Source organism: Mya arenaria, chromosome 1 (assembly GCF_026914265.1).
Source record: "Mya arenaria isolate MELC-2E11 chromosome 1, ASM2691426v1".
Lineage (NCBI taxonomy): Eukaryota > Metazoa > Mollusca > Bivalvia > Myida > Myidae > Mya > Mya arenaria.
Window position 1 is genome coordinate 56,913,230 of NC_069122.1, and position 19,849 is coordinate 56,933,078.

A 19,849-nucleotide genomic window follows, 5' to 3' on the forward strand; every position below is an offset into this window, starting at 1 on the left:
AAATAATATAATATATACACTGGTCTCCATAAACCCTTCGACATATATACCTGTCCCCTTAAAACCTGCAACATACTTACAAATTATTAAGGAGACCGCAAATTACGTATATTTTTTGTTAATTAATTTAAGAAGCCTAAATCTTGTACACATAATAAATGATCATTTCAATACTAAATTATCAACAAAAAAGCAAAATAAAGTATAAAAAAAAAATATACAAATTGTCTCCTTAATGCCGTAAAATACATACGGTCTCCTTAATGCCCTAAGTAGATATAATATATATATATATATATATATATATATATATATATATATATATATATTATATATTATACAAGCAGTCTAGGGCACGTATCAGTTTGTCCTTGGTGTAATAACATATAAGAACGCGTTCTAAAAGACAGTAAAGAAAAAAGTTTCAACTTACATTAGTAAATGATGATATTTTGAAGAAAACCATTTTGTTTTTATGGATTTAAAAGGGATGCATTAGACAATTTTGTTATATAAAGCTTTACACTGCATTCAAATACGCTTAGTATTCAATCATATGAAAGCATAAAAAGGTCTGAAATGTTATAAAGCATGTGTGCACATTAGCCTACATTTTATCAGACTCTTTCATTCTAATTCTGTATTGTTTCATATAAAGGTGTTAGCTTTGTAAATGCTTGACTTTAAGAGAAGTAAGTCGATTTAGTTATCTGAACCATAAGATAAGGTTTGTGCACGTAAACTGGTTTAAACCCCCAGTAAATTTACATCTTAATGACCGTTTCAAGGCTTTATACCTAACAATCTTTGATAAGCATACCTAGTTTTTTATATATACATTATGGATGCACTGCGCTGTTTGTGGAGTTTGTGCTGTTCTTCCGTGTTTCTTGTTTGTGATTTTTTGTTTTTGTGTTCTTTCTTTGGCGTTTACCCAGTGCCATTAACAGGGTGAGGAATCACGTGACTTCAACGGGGTTCTCAAATTTGTCACCACGGTTCAAAACCGATGCAAACAAGCAAGGCAGTGACAGTAATTCCTGAATAACATTTTTCAGAGAAAAGATTAGAAAATATTTATTAGCCTTTAAAAGAAAATGTTATTTTCTGCTTCTACACGTGTAAAATATTTACTTGTATTTTAATGATGCAAGCCTTGACCAAAATTTCAACTCGAAGGAATTTTGTAGAACGATGTAACGCTGTGTGCTTCAAGATTCTGTGTTTTGTACATAGTTTTTAGTCTTTTGTAATAGTTAGGAAATCAGACATGCTTTAAAAATTAGTTTTGCTCATTACTTTTATAAAACGGATTGTTCGTTCAATGTTATTTTTGTTGTTTTCAATAAGTATTGAACTTTCAAGAAATGCTGTTGTAAACGTGAATGTTATATGTGCTTCCGTTAACGTGAACTTCTTGTCATATAAATAAATCTGACTATGTTTAATTGGTATGTTAAAAGGAAATAATAAGAAATACTGATAAAGAAATTGACTAACATGAAAATGACCTTCCCCGTAAGATGATAATTAGTATCCTGCATGTAAGAAAGGTTCATCCCAACCCTAGCCTTGCGCGATATGCGAAAACAAGGTTTACATTTTTCATATTTCAAATAAAACCATGTGACAATGTTTCCAATTTGCTACAGACGACGGTCTTCAACAAGGGAGGCGATTATGTGATGGAGCACGGTAAGGATGTCAAGCATGGCTCAATAGTTTAATCTATTAATATGGCGCGGGGAGGGGGAGATAAATTGATAGTTTTGACGCCATAGAAGTAAATATCACAAACCAGACACCGTAAGTGGAATCACAAGCTCCGAGTTGTGATTATAAAGTTATATAGTTTATTCAAATGAATAAAGCCCATAGGCAGATGAACATACTATATGTAATTAAATGCACTTCTTCCAATCGATCGTAGGTCATAATATATTAATTAATACACGTATACTTATTTATACTAACATGGTGCTTTCGAAACACAAATTGAACAATGACAGTATGAGTTATTTAACATCATTTTAAATATAACAGGGACTCTGAATTTAAAAGCCGTGTCGATAAACATTGCTAATTTCCTTTGAGTAGTCTTATTTGTATTTGTAAACACATTTGGTTATATTTGGTTTCTTTAAATAGTATTTATGTATGTTATGTCTTCTTAAATAACTAAATAACTAAATAACTAAATAAAGTACATTTAAACAAGAGATGAAATTCATGTACTATTTTATTGCAAACTTGACTTTTCCTTTTATATTCAGAGTAGGTTTGTGCCATCTACGGGCCTCAATGTCTTACCTGTGTGACAAAAGTCTAGATCTCGCCAATGCTTTGCTAAATTTAGCTATATTAAAAGCACATTCAAATGGCTGTAACTTACAGTCTGCGGACAATACAAACTTTTCGGCTCTAGATGATTTTTTTAATTCAGCAAACCATTTACATTTATACATTATACATTTTTAGTCTCTGTTTCATTTCACATATAAATATATATTAAAATCACCAACACTTTGAAATAACAATGCATCATAAAATCTTAGTGATTGTTATATATCTATAATAACTTAAGCCCATGACTAACAAGTTGGCAACTTTTCTAAATCCCTATACGATTTTCTTTCAACAGCTTTAACATATTTAATATCATATCATTGTAAAATCTTTAACATATAATAAAACACATTTACAATTCCTATAATTAGTAATGGTATTCTACCAAGTTCTCCATACACAAAATTGTTCTGGGATCTTATATCAAGTATTTATTTACAAAACTTGAAATAAACTGTTTTTAACTGAATACTATATTGTTGAGCCAAAACTTCACAACCATAGTTTAAAACAAGATATATTTATTTATCAAAGAAAGATAAATAATGGCATGTTGCTATACCAGGAAATTTTACTAGGTCTGAATTAAGCTTGTAAACAGTTTTCATAACTTGTCCTGACCAAGTGTCAAACGTTGTGCTAAATGACCCACCAGTGGTATATACTATTTCTAGATAGGTAAATTTATTCAGAATTTCAAACTCAAGCCCAGTATACAAATTTAATTTCGCCTAATGTTTCAGCTTTTTAAAAAGATTATTACCTTTGTTTTATTACACTAATATTTATGTATATCTTTACTTGAAATCTGTTAGCAACAACAGATCCTTTTGAAACTCACTTTCAGATTCTGATAAAATAGACTGCCCTAAATACGTTTCCTTTTTTAAAAAAAAAATACAGCTACATTGTATTTTAAAAACTCAGATTGTTTTGTCATTTGTGTATACATTTCCAATGTATAATGCATTCAAAGTTGTACAAAGGCAATGCCAAACCACAATGGAATATGATATATTTATATAAACAACAACATGACTTTATTTATGTAATATGCAAAACAACCAGCAACAAATGCAATCATTTATTTATTCGATTCATTAGTTTAATGATTAATTGTACATAAACACGTAGTTCAATCATTTCTTGACTGTTGACTTTTTACCGGGGGATGTACATGGAACGGAGTTGGCTGGAGTATATCTTGGCTTCCATTTGAATGTATTCATCACTGCATCAATTGAATTTATCCATCTGTCAACATTTGGTGAAACAAATGGGGGGGTAGACTTCGTGTCTTTCAGAGGGACAATGGATAATATGGACGTATCACCATGACGGCCTACCTAGAACATAAATTTAACATTTTGGAATCGATCAAATGGATATATATATATACATTATTTTCATGAAAGAAATATCATTTGGAATTATAGTTCAATGTCGAATGCAATATCGTCACAGCTGAGAGTATAGTACAAACAACTTATTAAATAGAATAAGCATGTTATGAGAAGAATTCGCGTTAACACTAGCATATAGAAAATTCACGTAAACTACAGCCTTTCTTGAAATATCGATAATATTTAAAAGATTTAAAAGACATTCTACAAACAATTCGTTTAATGAAAGAAAGGAACATTTTAGCATGTATATGAGTTCTTAAATATAACTTATTACTAAGAAATGTATACAAAAGAAGTCACGTGATTCCTCACCCTGATTAAACCGGGAGTATGTTTAAAAATTTTGCTACTGGGCTTGTTTCTGTAGTTTTTAAGATAGGAATACAATGGTTTGTTGAAATCAATATATAACCGTTTCATATAAATCCTTATCACATACTTAATATACGATTTAAAAGGTTTAAGCACGTACTGTTCAATCATGAAACTGTTTCTATAGGTAGTTCATTTTCCATTTAATTAATAATTTTTTTTTAATGTTTCTCTGGAACATATAAATGATTTTCTTAAGAATTGAACATTATTTTTCTGCGTTAAATTGATGTATGAAGTGTCGGGAAGATTACACCTAGTTTGTATGTATAAATTAGGTGTACTTTTTTCCGACACTTCATACATCATTGAAACGCAGAATAATAATGTTAATTACTTATAATTACAACGAAAAAAAATAATAGATCATTTTTATTTTGCTATTATCAAAGAACCGCATTCATCACTCGATATTTTCCAAGTAGTTTGTAGACTTCCCTCGCGTATGAATATATCATCGTCTTGGAGACATGAGACCAGTAATGGCTGTCCTCTCCTCATTTGTTTCCCATTTCGAAGCGGGTTAACAGCACTTTCCACGTAAGATATTTACGTTAAGATGACTTGTTTAAACTCTGAAATGTATCTTACATTATCTCTCGCCTAAGACAATATTTTACCACTAAACCTACTACCCTGTTGTTTATTTTCATAAATTGTCGGCATGTCAGTACTTTCATTATGCTGTTAACCTAGATCTTTACTTTCATTTTCACTTTTATTTTTATTTGTAACTTCAGACAAGTCATCAAATAAAATGTTCAGCAGTTCTTTTATTTCGTGAGAAATCACAACAGCAGCATTAGTTTCCTCACTCAATTTCGGTACAAAGAACTCTCAACTTCCAAAAGATCTTTAAACAAGTCGAAATCTGACAGATCATCCGCCATGTTTTCTCTGTGCTGCAGAAGAATTTTCAGCAGTCAATTTATTGTCATTTATAATAAATTAATAATACAAGATCAACCAACATTTAAAAGGTTTTTTGTTCAATTGTTGCTTTATTTTAAACCAAAATATTTTTTTAAAAAGGAAAATACACATATTAACAACTTCCTTCTATGACGTGACGTCAAAGGTTGTAAAAAGAAAGTAGCCCGGTAATGAATATTAAGAAGCTGATTTGCATACAGGAATGCTTCATGGAGAAATGAATGAATGTCACATGGGTTGTCTTATCCAATAGGATTAAAGCATTTACTCACACCTGCTCAAAGTTGTAATTATTTAAAATATGAATCACTTTCTGAATTGAAACGGAATTGATTATGAACATATTTCAAAATATTGTCGTCATTTAACCTCGCGTGACGTCACCATTTAAATAAAAACACATTTTATTAAAAGTATAATGACTTAATGTATATTACCTCAGGATTCATTTTAATTATAAACGGAATTCAAACGCTTTGGCTTATAGTTTGGTTTAAACTATTCCGGGAATTACTTTTCTGCATTGCATGTAGGGATATGGAATTGCCTTGTCAGTGTGTGGTATTCGGCCCATAATCCAGCGGGCATTGGCCTTGGTCCCCTCGTAATTGAAACACTATGCCCGGACATCAGAGCCTATGGGCACTTTAAAAATAAAATGCAACCATATCGGTAAGAACAGGAATACCGTAAGCATTACGTTAAGTTGAAATGAACAGGAACAGATGAATTTGTCAGCGACGAACAAAATGTTAATAAACGCAAATGTTTCATGTAATATACTTATTTTATTTAGCTCGATTATCATTGTGAAAAAGGCTACATGCTGAAATGATTCTCTCCCGGGTCTGCTTTCTGTGTAAATCAAGTAATGTGTCATTTTTGAGAGGCAAAGAGAACATTTCCTTTGTGGGTTTTTTACCTACGACTTCATGGGCAAGGGATGGACACTTCACAGAAACCTGACATCAGCATCTTAGAAAATGTGTGGCCTACAATCAAAAATAAAAAGAAGATAAATTTGATCAAATCAAAACAAAAACTATTGATGAAATTAAGAAAACTTGAAATGATTTACCAGCGCACTTGACAGAAAGCCTGTATGTCTCCGTTTCTCGTAGATTTGACGAGTAATAGTCGGTATATGCCATGTTTCCAGTTTTTAACCAGTTATCATAGTTTGGTAGATAAAATTGTAAATCCAGTTGATCTGAAGTTTAGTGTTTCAAAACAGGTGCTTGTTTTGGCTGCCAGTTTGATGACTAAATTATAGTCAGCTACTGTAGGTTTAGTTTACTATTTAGAGAGAGGCAGTCTATTTGAAAATGTTTTACTATTTTAATCATAATTTTGAGCTTAATGGTACCCAGAATACTGTTCAGACAAAGATTCAATCGAAGGATCATATTAAAGATCTTATTGGTATATCGATTACCTAAATACACGTACTAAAACGGTACAATTGGGAAAGTTAATTTGACAATATAATAAACTATATAATAAACAAAGACATCACTTTTGTGTATTTTTTAATAATCTGTTTTGTATGTTGTCTCCGTAGGCGAGTTATCTAAATGCCTGTTTTAAATCTGTATTGATTAGGCGGACCGAGTTCAATTCGAGCTTTTTTCTGCGGGCAAACATTAAATCTTTGCACATGCGATAGTCATATTCCTTGGTTCTTTGTGGAACCAATGCAACTGCATCATTAATTACTCTGAATTACGAGAAATTCGTAGCCTAATTGCCCACGGTACAAAATGAGGCATAACGCGATAGTGTTTCTGGGACATCCGGTGTATGGCAGCGTGGTTAGAACATATTACAATTTGGTTAATATGCCTGGCTGAATGCATTGCGTTTAATGCACCTAATCAAAAGGTGTCGATATATGTATTGATTGAAATTCTTGAAGAATAAATCAAAGACATATGCCCAAGCCTTCAATTAAATTTTAATTCCAATTCTAATGGAGTGACAGCGACTAGGAATTAGTTTGTTTAATTTCTAATTCATGACTGAAACCGACTTATAGTTGATCGTTAAACCTCAGAATAGAGATCATTAAGTACGACAGCACGACGTAAAATGAATAAAACAAAACCCATTAGGTCAAGTACATCGAATTATACTTGGCAATACAGTTTCAAATGATGTTATGCTATCTAGAATGCATTTCTTGATTGGTTGCTGTTATTAGTCATACAAAGCGTTGAATAAAATCAGTAATGTTGAAAACAATTACATTAATCATTGCCGATACCAGTCATATTCTTTTTTTCCGTATGTATATATAAAACATATTAGCGTAGTATTTAAGTACACTTTAATCCTTTCTTGTATGTTATGTACACTTATAATGAAGTATATTTAATGGACACCAAACAATGCCATGTCATAGTGTACGCATTTAATAAAAGTTCCTTTATGTCACATTTTACATTTGTTTTCGAAAAGAGTTCGTACGAATATGAAAAAAGCATTCATTTATGTCATGTTCAAAGTAACATAACCTTAAATGCATCTTGGATATCAATAACACAAAGAAGGATATTTTATTATTCTATTTACTATTATATTTCTGAATACAGTTATTCTAAAACAAGATAAAATTATAGAAAACATGTCAAGAAATGAGCCAAACCGGAATGTACAATATCAATGAGCCGAACATAACATTTTGCTGCAAGAGAACATACCGTTTTGCACATATACCGTTTTGCTTCATAAGAACAAATCATTTTGCACATACACTATTTTGCTAAAAAACGCTTTTCACAAAAAAAGCAAATAACAACTACTTACAAAAACACGTACTGTTTTGCACATACCGTTTTTCAAATCATTATACCGTTTTAAACAAAAGCACATGCACACTTTTTTCCGAATAAATCGCACACACTGTTACCAAAAAGCTTAAAAGCTTACAACCGGAATCACACACACCTTTGTTGTATATATTAAGGGTGTTAAAACTTCCGATTATAGTTCAATTATAGTGTAAATAATGTTCACAATTGTTAATAATATAGAAGCGGATAGGAACTACACATTGTATAAATAAAAACACAACGAAACGAAATTCATGAAACCGTAGTCGAATTATTTGTCCCTTACTTAAAGAATAACACTATTAGTAACCACTGTAGTATTTTGTGATTTAAATACCATTTCAATTCCGTAGACAATTAGGGTTAAACAATGTCTTATAACAGGTTCACGTTATATAGTAATGTCATTATGACATGTGTGTGAGAGGTTGGTTTGTTTTTAAAGAATTGGACATTTTGGGTTTACTGAAGATCGTTTTTTCAGTCTTGGTTCCTTATCATCAGAGCTTCTTTCCGGTCGTTTTTCAACATCTTTTGGCTTTTTGATCGACTTCGATGTGTTTTGATTCTTCGCGAATTGCGCTTGTTTGTAAATATTATTCCAGATGTCGTACTCTGCTACAAGTTGCTTGTAGTATGTGTTGTCTTCTGACAACTCGGCTTTAGCCTGCTCTATTTCTTGTAATTTCAATTCCAGGTTCTCAATGCATTGTGATCCAATACTCATAAGCCCATCAATTTCTAACTTTTTAATAGATTCTCGTGCCTTCTGTTCAGCTGGCTGTTCCCCTTCTGTAATATTTGCAAATTTCTTTGGAATCGGGACTGATCCACTTGAAAGCCGATGTAACTGACGTTTAGCTTCAGCATCTGGAAAAAGACAGTTTGGAATTTAAACAACGGTTTTAACATTAAAGAGCTGAGAAATTATAATTGTTTGAATATTAAGGTTTAAATCACTAACAATTAAGGTTTGTTTGTACATTTTCCTTTTAATGACGTTTATACCCATTATCATTTTTATATAAAATCATATTAGCCTTGCTATAAGACCATAGTCGTACCAATTTTGTCCTTAACCATTTCGTATACGAGTTGCTCTTCTTCGACCTTTGCATCAATATATCCCTGCAAGGCAGCTCTTGTCTAAAATTATTACAGAGCCATTACGTAATAAGTTGCCGTATATTTAAATTGTATTTCGTTTAAAAAAGCATAAACACAAACGACACATTTTTCAAATCTTATAACCGAGGAAACGAACAACACATGTAATGCAAAGGAAATCATACGCCGTATAAACTATTTGGATTCCGCCTTAGATTTGGTTTGTTATTTGCATCTTATTATATATTTACCTTTGATCCAAGATAGCGTTCTTGCTTTGTGAATTCATCAACAAGTGTATTGATGTCTTCAATGTATTCGCTGTAACCATGCGAATGAGCATACTTGTTTTCTCTGATTTTCCGTTGAATTTTCATATCAAGCTTGTCTAGAGACCTTTTGCATTTGGCAAGGGAGTCTCTATCTATGATTGATTTGAATCGTTGCAAATTATCTTCGAAACATTCCTTAAAGAATCGGAAGAAGGTGTTTGAAAATGAAATATTTATAAAACAATTCAATCATTTGTTTATCATGCTCTCATATTTCAGCGTACAAAAATGTGTAAGATGAAACTGACACTAGTAAAATAACAATCTTGGTGTGCTATACTTTTCCACCAAAAGGACCAACCAAATGTAATCTCAACAGTTTTTATCTTCTTGATCTAATGCCTAATAATTTGTAAGGTCCTATGTAGAAATGCATACTTACTGCCGCTCTTCCGTGAAATATATCTCCGTCATCTAACACAACTAATTCTTTTAATTTCTTGACAGCAACATCCATGCAATCATTGTGATATCTCTCAAGCCCTTTCTCATTTGGCATGTGTTTGTTAATCCTTTTCTTCATTTCTTCTTGGTAGCATTCTGACGCTTTTCTTACAGCAAACTGATTTTCTTCTTCTGCCATCAGTTTCATAGCATCGTTTAAACACGGTGCCGTGTTTTCCTGTACGGAATTCATGTAGCTTATGATCATCGTTCTCAGCACTAGAATAAGAAAGACATTGTTTGAAATATAGTTATCATTTTATAAAATCATAGTTTGATGCATCTTTGGTGATTTAAAATCTATTTTTAAACTAGTTCAAGAACCTTGTGGCTTATTTATCAACTAATCATAAACAATTGGAATATCATCTAGATTGCAAAAATGGTAAATTTCCTTTCCTTTACAAGAACTTTATCATTGATGTTTTGTTTTTATCTCGTAAAAAATACGATATATATTCTAATATTTTCAACGACATAATGTTTATACAGAGGGAATTAGGTCACGAACATATAACAAGTTATGACGCCATCAATTCGCACTGTTATTGAGCATGATAAGTCCTTTTACCTAACGCAGACAGAAAATATTTAATCTAACGGAACCCTAATCTCTTCAAAGATAGTAATACATAGTTGATCGGAAATTGATTTGTTACATACTTCTTCCGTTTAACGGCTTTCCTGATATGAGTTTTTTTGGGCTACATTCACAAAGGTATTGGTGCAAGTCGCTCATACGTTGCAAAAAGTCTTTCTCAATCTTAGAATCCGGCATTGATTCCAATTGTTCGGGCTTTGTGCATGGGATTGGGATTTCAAAGCATGTTCTTTTCTTGAAATATCTTCGAATAAGGCGCCTTGGTTCGTTGTAATCTTTTACACTGTCCCTTTTCCCCGTCTTGTACACTAATCGTTTTTCAAGGATTTTCTCAGAAGATGTTTCCGAAATCAGTGTAAAGTCTCGTAAAACCAGAACGAAATTTGGAAAGAAGAAATCAAGAAAACTGTCGTCCTCACTTGCACCTTTTGCAACCGTCACGTTATTTTGAACCACTTTAAGAAATCTGTAAAGTACATATTAACAGCCAACAATGTACTTTTATTTTAACAATGTAGCTATATATGATATTAATCATTAAGGCTGACCTTAAACAAGTGTTTTTTGCATCTCCCCAACGTACTTACAAACACCGCATGCTCTAGTTTTATTCCTTGATCAAACACATTGTGTTGTTAATTAGACTATTTTCTAGTATAATTTATGTTACCATTCAGGCATACAAATTAAGTTAGACATTCATACAACACAAGCAACAGGTAAATTTGACAGAATCATTTTGTAATCGAATCAATGTTGATATATTGATATTATAGCGTAATATATTTTTTAGCTATGTTAAGCACGGTATATGAAACGTAACAATCTCATTATAACGACAACAGATGTCAAATTATTATTACTAGCTCCTGCTCTTCTTAAAATACAATTTCTTACTGGAACTTGCTGATGTGTGATGCATCAAAGACGCCTTTTGTATTGTAGACGAGGACATTGCACAGCAACGTTGCAATAAGGAATATCCAAGTGTCTTCTTGAATTTCAACCTGCAATTACATTACGCAAATTTTACGAAATGCAATGAATGCAACCTGCGTAGTAAAGAACTTGGAACGGTTAATTGCTAACTAATTGCTTCAAAGTATCATAACAATACGTGGACGTGGTAAACAAGTGCTTGTTTTTAACTTCAATTGAATCCATCCCTTCTGATTAAGAACTTAAAGAATACCTGGCAAGCACAGAACGCCACATGTAGCTATACGTGCACATGATAACTATATGTATTGACTTTAAGTTTTAGGCTTGAGGCTTCATAAAAAATTGTGTTTTTAATGTATCAGGCAAACCTTTTCTGGATCATCGATTCCTTCCGTATCAAGAAAAACAATGACCTTTCCTTCTTGAGTCGGATGAGGTCTGCACATGATCCATATTCCTTGAGTCTGTGCCTTTACTGAGTGCCCAACAGTAAAGGACTCTCCTAAAACTAGAATAACTCCATCTGTTCCATGAATATCAACGAGATAAAAATGACCCGATTACTTTAGACTTCATTTAAACAAATACGAAATATTTAATATAATATCTGTGGGATAAATTATACCAAAATCATATTTTCTTTTCGTTCAATAACTTATGATCATCGCAACCGGATATCAAATAAGCGCAGTGTTAGCCAAGTCGTCCTCACCAATACATCTCGGGTTTAATTGAAGACTGATCGATCTTTTCAAAATGTGTTATTTATCAGATTACCAACCGCAGACACAATCGTTAACAATGCCCCCGATAATAAATACAAACCTTTGTGTTCTCCAATATTCATTATCCAACATAAATGAGGTTCAATACCTCCTGAACAAAAGATAAGAACGTTGCTTGTGATAATGCATGTCAGTCGCTTCACTAATTATAACATTCCAAACAGTGTCCTATTTTGATTTTATATATATTCAATGGAACCAGCCAATTTCCGTAAACTTATGTTAAATCAGATTGAATACGTCCGAACCCTCAGTGGTTTCCTTGTTTAATGCGACCTTTATGTAGACATTTAGACAATAATACTTATTTTTGCCAATTTAAACCATATCTAAAATATAAAACGAAAGCAATAGGTTATTTGAACTACCACCACGTTTCCGGGACGGATACGGGACATAAATCCATAGATTTAGACACCTTCACAACAAAGACTTTTTTAGTTTCTATCACTAAGTAATTTGAGCTTACGGCCACACTTCTGTACAAGGCGACTAAGAAGGTACGATTTTCCAGTCCTCAGACATCCAGCAACAGCTATGACACATAATGGCTCCTCAATTTGGCTAAGTTCCTCAAGGGTATCATGGTTGTAAGACAGTGCGTTTCCTTCACCATCATCTTTTTTGACGATAAGTGGTAATGGTTTCTTGAATATTGAGAGTTTGTACCTAGAATGACATGTTGCGATGTTGGCATATTGTTATGCACATTCTGATAAGGTACATGTTTATATCATTTATGGAGTAGCTTGCATAACTCCATATTTGTTACATTTGGATAACATTGCCGTACTAATCACTTGAGTTAAGAGAATAAAACAGCGTCCTAATTTAAAACGATTTTGACAACTTAATCACTTCATAATAATATATCTCATTAGATTAATTATCGAACCTGTAAGTATGTAATGAACAGTTGGTTCAAAAGTTTTTCTCGAAAATCACGATTTGTATTTCCTGGTGAAGTACTTACTTGTCTGCAAGCTTTACATTAACAGCATTGGCACTGAAATAAGAAAAGGACGAAATCAACTTTTAAGTTGAACCAGGATATACTAGTCGGTCCATTTGCAAACATGCATCTGGTAATTTTAGAACTGTCGTGAATAAGTCACTAAAACAGTTTGAATATTTTGTTGTTACACTACATTTCATTCTCAGAGACATGATATTTAATAAACATAAATCAATTTATTGTTTTACATTGCTTTTTATGCATAGTTCATTATGTCAAACGTACCCGGCCGTTTTATTACCACGTGCCTCTTGTTGTGGTATCGGAGCTTTGCTTAAAAGTAAGATAAAATATTAAATTTGCAAAGTAATAAAACAAATCCATTAATCAAGCACAATATGTTATTACATGTATGACTGGAGTTTATTGAAGATTATTATGCAAGCTTCCATTACTCGAAACTGAATGTCATGACCATGTCCATGATATTCGATTGCTTTGTTCGAAAACGAACCGATTTTGCTTCCGATTAAAAATCTGTTTGCATCGAATGTTTAATTGCATTTCTAGCTGATCAGACCACAATTGACATTGTACAATATACTCGATTGGATACTTGGATACTTCGATTCACAAATAAAGAAACAAAGTATGTTTGAACAGGGCGTTTGAGGTGTTTTTATAACACAAAAACTCTATCAGAAAAGATGATTTTGTTTAAAAGTATGTTAATCATTAAATGTTGACAACTTTCAATGCATTGTTGAGAATTTTCTTATTTATGTCAATATTCTTTCTTGAATCCTGAAATTTTAAACCAATCATTTATCTAGTTTTCGTGTAAACTTTTAAAAGGTGTGTTATGTGTTTCAGCAATAATTTATATTTCATAGCTTTTAAATCGTATCTTGACCTGATGAGTGTTGATTAAACTCAAATTGATTTCATTTTATGCACAATGAAAGATGCAAACAAGTCAAATAAGATAACATTTCGCGCTTCCAGTACTTATTTCTCGGAGCACGTGCCTACGAAACAATAAATATGTTTTCTTGGTCTAATGCAACGAATTTTACTCCTTTCAAAGCATCCCTTATACACTCTAACTTCGATATTTATGGCTTAAATGTGGAAAACTGATAACCGCTTACCGATCGAATCAGTCGTTAAATGCAACCCACCGTATGAAAGGACGCAGGGTTTCTCCTTTCAAAACCGCTGTTAAGGTTTAATTGTGTGACATTAAATGAAAGTTCTGGTACCAGGAAGTAAATTGAAATCCTATTTTTAGTGGTAATTAAAAATTGAAGTTGAACTAACATAGCCAAAACATTGTTTTTGTTTTTTATTATGTTTTGTACATTGACGTGGACATGCACATAGTTTATATGTATGTATAGTGGCAATATATGTATATAAGTAAATATAAAAAAACGTTGTTAAAACAAATTGCTACTTCTGATATCCCTTTGCAATGCCCCATGCATAAAAGTCCCCGCTTTTGGCGAAAATGTTTCTAAGAGCTATCTTAAACAATTTGGAGATCCACTCTATGCAAATTGAACTTCAAATTCTACTTTAGATAAGAGTATAAAAACGCTCCATGAGTTTCCTGCTGTTAAGTGCAATCTAGATTGTGCAACTAGATTGATGCTATTGAGATGTAAGAAAAGCACTGTAAGTTCCTGATTTAAATAAGTCTCAATTTGTTTTAAAAAATCCAAGGGTTACGTTTTTAAAGGCACCCGGATACATCATTAGCTCATAAACCCTGCAACCAAACACAGCACACCTGACTTGAAGATTATATAATCATATTTAGCCGAAGTCATTACATCTCCGTCTTCTTTACCAAATTATGTTAATGATCCCAAGGATAAAAGCAACGAAACACTACACGAGATACTCAAATATGTCGAAAGTCACGAAAATGTCGTTATTTGCAAATATTTGGGTAACTGCTTTTAACCATACACGGGAAACCAATTTAGGAGTGTATTGCTAGCTTGCTTCAACATTGTTCAACAAAGTAGCACGACCATGAGACACTTTAAAAACAAAACTAGAACTCCGCGAGTCGGATATGTCGCCTGACGAATTATTTACTGTCGATATTATAGCTGTTAGATAGGCGTTATACATTTATTGACAATGGCGTTGCCATTTATCTTTCAAGTGTAGGTGGTATTTGAACTGAAGCTAACAACTTTAAACCGGACATTAATTAAAAAGGAAAATGAACAAAGGGCAATAACTCTAAAAATATGGAAACAGATGTTACGGTTCTTATGCACTGCACTTGCCCTCAATGAAATATATTTACATAATTATTAGGTTTCAGGTTGATACCACATATAGTTTACGATATATGCCACGGACAAAATGTATGCTTGAAAATTAACAAAGGGCAATAACTGTAAACATATAGATGCAAGAGTAACGGTACTTGTGCACTGCACTTGCACTCCATGATATCTATCTATCTTTGAAGATTCAAAGTGATACTCTTATATTCTTCAAGATATGCCCCGGACAAAACTTCAAGCATGAAAATTAACAAAGTGCAATTACTCTAAAACTAAGAAAGCAAGAGTTACTGTTATTGTGCACTGCACTTGCCCTTCATTAGATATATCTACATATGAAGTTTCAAGTTGATAACTCTTATAATCTACAAGATATGCCTCACACAAAACTTAAAGCATGCCAATTAACAAAGGGCAATAACTCTAAAAATATCTAAGCAAGAGAAACAGTTCTTGTGCACTAAAGTGAAAATGGGACGCGACCGCCGCCGCCGCCGTCACCGCAATAAACATATAGATGCAAGAGTAACGGTTTTGTGTTCTGCATTTGCCCTCCATGAGATCTATATATCTATGAAGTTTCAAGTTGATACTCTTATATTCTTCAAGATACGCACCGGACAAAACTTAAAGCATGACAATTAACAAAGGGCAATAACTCTAAAAATATGGAAGCAAGAGAAACAGTTCTTGTGCACTGAAGTAAAAATGGGACGCGACCGCCGCCTCCACCGCCGCCATCGCCGCCACCGCCGACGACAAAAGTAACCCCTGGACAGGCGACACAAAAAAATCATTGAAAAATAAATGTGATAAACTACGGTATATTTAGCAATCAAATACTATAGCAAAATGAAAAACGTTAACATTACCTTCCCTGCTTCTCGAACATCTTTCGTTTTTCTTTAAAATCCATGATAAGCAGTTTTTACCTTAAACAAATACATACAATTTTAGTATATATTAACATCAATATCGAAAATACATGGAACGAAACGACACTAGATATAGCTTAGTTGATAATAGTATTTTGAAAGCACAGGTTTATAGATAATCAATTCACTCGACTGATTAGAACGAACAATTGTGCAATCTGAACAAGCTAATAGCTGATAGGGTTTCTTATTACAATCTCAAAGCAAATCATTTTGCAGTCGTTCCTTTAATAGCGGTTTTACCCAGACATTTATCGAATGCTTTCAGCGTAAACGTAGTTTGTTTATATGGGCATAAACTACTACATGTTTACTATTTGTAAAAAAACGGGCTGATTTAAACGAATCCATTATGAGGCAGCAATCTTCATAACGTGTCTTCAATGTAACAAAATACCCACACACACACGCACACAAGTACGCACGCACGCAACCACACACACACACACACACACACACACACACACACACACACACGCACACTCACACACACACACAACTTTGGAAACACCGTAAGGACCATTATTTTATAGGTTATACGCAATCCTACGCATGAGGTTTTGATTTTTATTTAAGTGCCATTAATTGATACCTACCTTATACACATTTTGCAAAGTGTGGTGTGAGCATTACATGCATTATTAAGCTTTTCTTGTATGCCTCATATGCGAAATTTGGAGGAATTAGATTTTGGGCTAAACGTGCACCGCAAACTCATACGCCAATTGCAACGCTGATCCATATGTGCCTAATTCAAAAAGCGTGCCTTAGAAGTTCCAGCCTGATAGTATGCTAATTCAAAACACTTTCTTCAAAGTTGCATACATTTGATAGTGTATATTTTAAGAGAAATATGTTTAAAAACAGCATCAATAAAAGCTTAAATTGTCAGTCAATGAGCACATAAACTTAAATCATCTGATATAATAAAACATATCGACAATATCTTACAAAGGTGTACTAGTCTGTATTTATTTAATGAACAGTTACCAAATGTTATCCATGCACATCACTATCCAATGATTTAAATCGGCAATGTTCGTTCTAAAACAATGTCAATATATGTTAACATCTATTTCAGTCTTTATCATCTTTTCATGAAACTGATAACGAATCTAGACCCTTCATTGTCCATTACAAAACGAGGATTTACGATATCAGATAAAGATTGTGAATGAAATATTTATCACAAATTGTCTGCAATAAATATCAAGGCAAAGCACAATAATAAACCTATTTCATACCCGAACCCCTGCTGTATGATTACGTTAATTGTTTTTCAATAACGGTTTCTATAATTAGTTCAATTAAAACAACTATTGAACATAACTTGAAATATTTGCATCTTTTACGTTGACTGTCACTAAAATCACGCTATCTAAATGCATCTACGATCAGAATAAGTGAAATACAGCCACAAGTGTCCGCATGAAGAGTAAAGACTCGCTCCCTGTGCCCAAATGCAGAAAGAGCGTAATCCACAAGCGAGATCACTGCATCAAGCCCGTGTATGCCAGCTTCATCCTTCTCTGTCATATGATTTGATTTGATTTGATTTTATTTAAAGATATTTTATTGCCTTTTTTCTTTCAACATAATCGGTATTTACAACAATAATATAGAGTATGCAAAAAGCAAATGGGTTAGACACAAGTTCTAAGAACATTAGTAACGTCTTCCCCTCTGTCATATGTTCTTCGTCAAACTACATGAAATAGATAGGAAGGGTGTTGTCCCAAAACCCGATTAAATCATTTTTCTGTAAATAAAAAATATGTTGAAATAGTCAGAATCTGTCTTAGAAAATTAACTTATATGAATGAAGAATTACTACATAACAATGGTATGAAAAGCACTGGTTTTGACGCCGGTCGTCATGCTTCAAAGTACTGCTGCTGAATGAAAGGATTCCACGCTGAAATGTGACTTATTACCTAGGAGTGATGTGGTCTCATCCCACGATTTTGGTGTGGCAGGCACAAGTTATGGGCAAGGTCGAATATGTGATATGCGTGCTGGAAGTTGAGCATGGCTGGAGATTCTCTTTCTTTCTGTAGTTTTTCGCAGACATATTGCACCGAAGGACATCCTGCGTGCCTCAAAATCGTCCTAAGCAGCAGTTTCGCAGTCCCTGTACACTTGATTTGAGTACACATACTTGAAGATATATGAGATTTTAGAATATTTAGCTCATATAATAAGAATGTTAAACACATATCGTCCAATTTAAGCGACTGTTTTATTGAAAATGCATTACAGTAGATTAAATGAGCAAACCTAATAGTGTAGCCTTACGAAGTCATTACTTCAATATATTATTTCATCCTCATTGCAGATCATTTTTTCATATTTTATTTTGCTTTTAAAAGATGTATTTCTATTTTATTTTAAGTACTGAAAATTCTTACACAATAAACGCATTGAAAGATTTTATATGGTATGAAAAGGTCTTAGCATTTATTAAAAACGACATCATGCATAGGAAATCCTAAAACAGTGCCCCAAGTAAATTAACATTTAACTAACCGTTCAAGGGGTTACATAACAATCTTTGATCAGCACAAAAATTGTAGATCGTATATGTGGAACTTTTGTGAACGGAGTTGTCTTACAAATAAGTAAACAATTATTTCTAAACAATCATCTTTGATAATAGCTATGATTTGAAAATTCAAAAATTTCTATCGATTAAACTGTTTATAAAATGGGGCGATGATTATCACCAATACGCCAAACATATGGACATTGACAAATGTAAGAGATATTTAGTACGATTAACAAGCACATTGTGGGAATTACACGTCTGGACTTTTGGCAACAAATAGCCTCCATATATATCAAGTATTTCTTTACAAAACTTGAAATAAACTCTTTCTAACTGAATACTATATTGTTGACCCAAAACTTCACAACCATAGTTTAAAACAAGATATACTTATTTTTTATTAAAGAAAAATAATTAATGGCATGTTGCAATACCAGGATATTTTACTAGGTCTGAATTAAGCTTGTAAACAGTCTTCATAACTTGTCCTGACCAAGTGTCAAACGTTGTCCTAAATGACCCACCGGTGCTAAATACTATTTCTAGATAAGTAAATTTATTCAGAATTTCAAACTCAAGCCCAGTATACAAATTTAATTTCGCCTAATGTTTCAGCTTTTTAAAAAGATAAATATTGATGTATATCTTTACTAGTAATCTGTTAACAACAACAGATCATTTTGTAACTCACTTTCAGATTCTGATAAAATAGACTACAGCTACATTGTATTTTAAAAACTCAGATAGTCATTTGTGTATACATTTCCAATGTATAATGCATTCAAAGTTGTACAAAGGCAATGCCAAACCACAATGGAATATGATTATATTTATATAAACAACAACATGACTTTACTTATGTAATATGCAAACATATAATATATCAAAGAAATTGTTATTGCATCCACTACATCCATCAATTTTACATTATAAGCGCGACGTTTAAAATCATTTCACTCAAAGGGTTTGGCTTATAACATAAAAAAGATATAACTAGTTTAAAATGACG

General features: G+C 32.7%; 1 protein-coding gene across 1 annotated transcript; it reads right to left on the reverse strand.

Annotated features, from left to right (window-relative positions):
* Window positions 1–7,728: 7,728 nt before the first annotated feature.
* On the reverse strand, window positions 7,729–16,387 carry LOC128215058 (guanylate-binding protein 1-like). The gene is made up of 11 exons (XM_052921816.1): window positions 16,233–16,387; window positions 13,340–13,387; window positions 13,073–13,105; window positions 12,569–12,768; window positions 11,683–11,822; window positions 11,270–11,379; window positions 10,435–10,838; window positions 9,710–9,990; window positions 9,247–9,462; window positions 8,953–9,034; window positions 7,729–8,758 (listed from the first exon to the last, which is right to left on the reverse strand). The coding sequence occupies exons 1-11, from the start codon at window positions 16,274–16,276 to the stop codon at window positions 8,328–8,330; spliced, it is 1,989 nt and encodes a 662-aa protein (XP_052777776.1). The 5' UTR covers window positions 16,277–16,387; the 3' UTR covers window positions 7,729–8,327.
* Window positions 16,388–19,849: the final 3,462 nt, after the last annotated feature.

Bases quoted from the DNA above. Each gene is read 5' to 3' on its own strand.
- LOC128215058 (XM_052921816.1), bottom strand. From the start codon at position 16,276: ATGGATTTTAAAGAAAAACGAAAGATGTTCGAGAAGCAGGGAAG. The intron at 11,380-11,682 runs GTTTGCCTGATA...ATGTAATTGCAG, and splicing joins GAATCGATGATCCAGAAAAG to GTTGAAATTCAAGAAGACAC. The intron at 8,759-8,952 runs GTACGACTATGG...GTCTTTTTCCAG, and splicing joins AATGGTTAAGGACAAAATTG to ATGCTGAAGCTAAACGTCAG.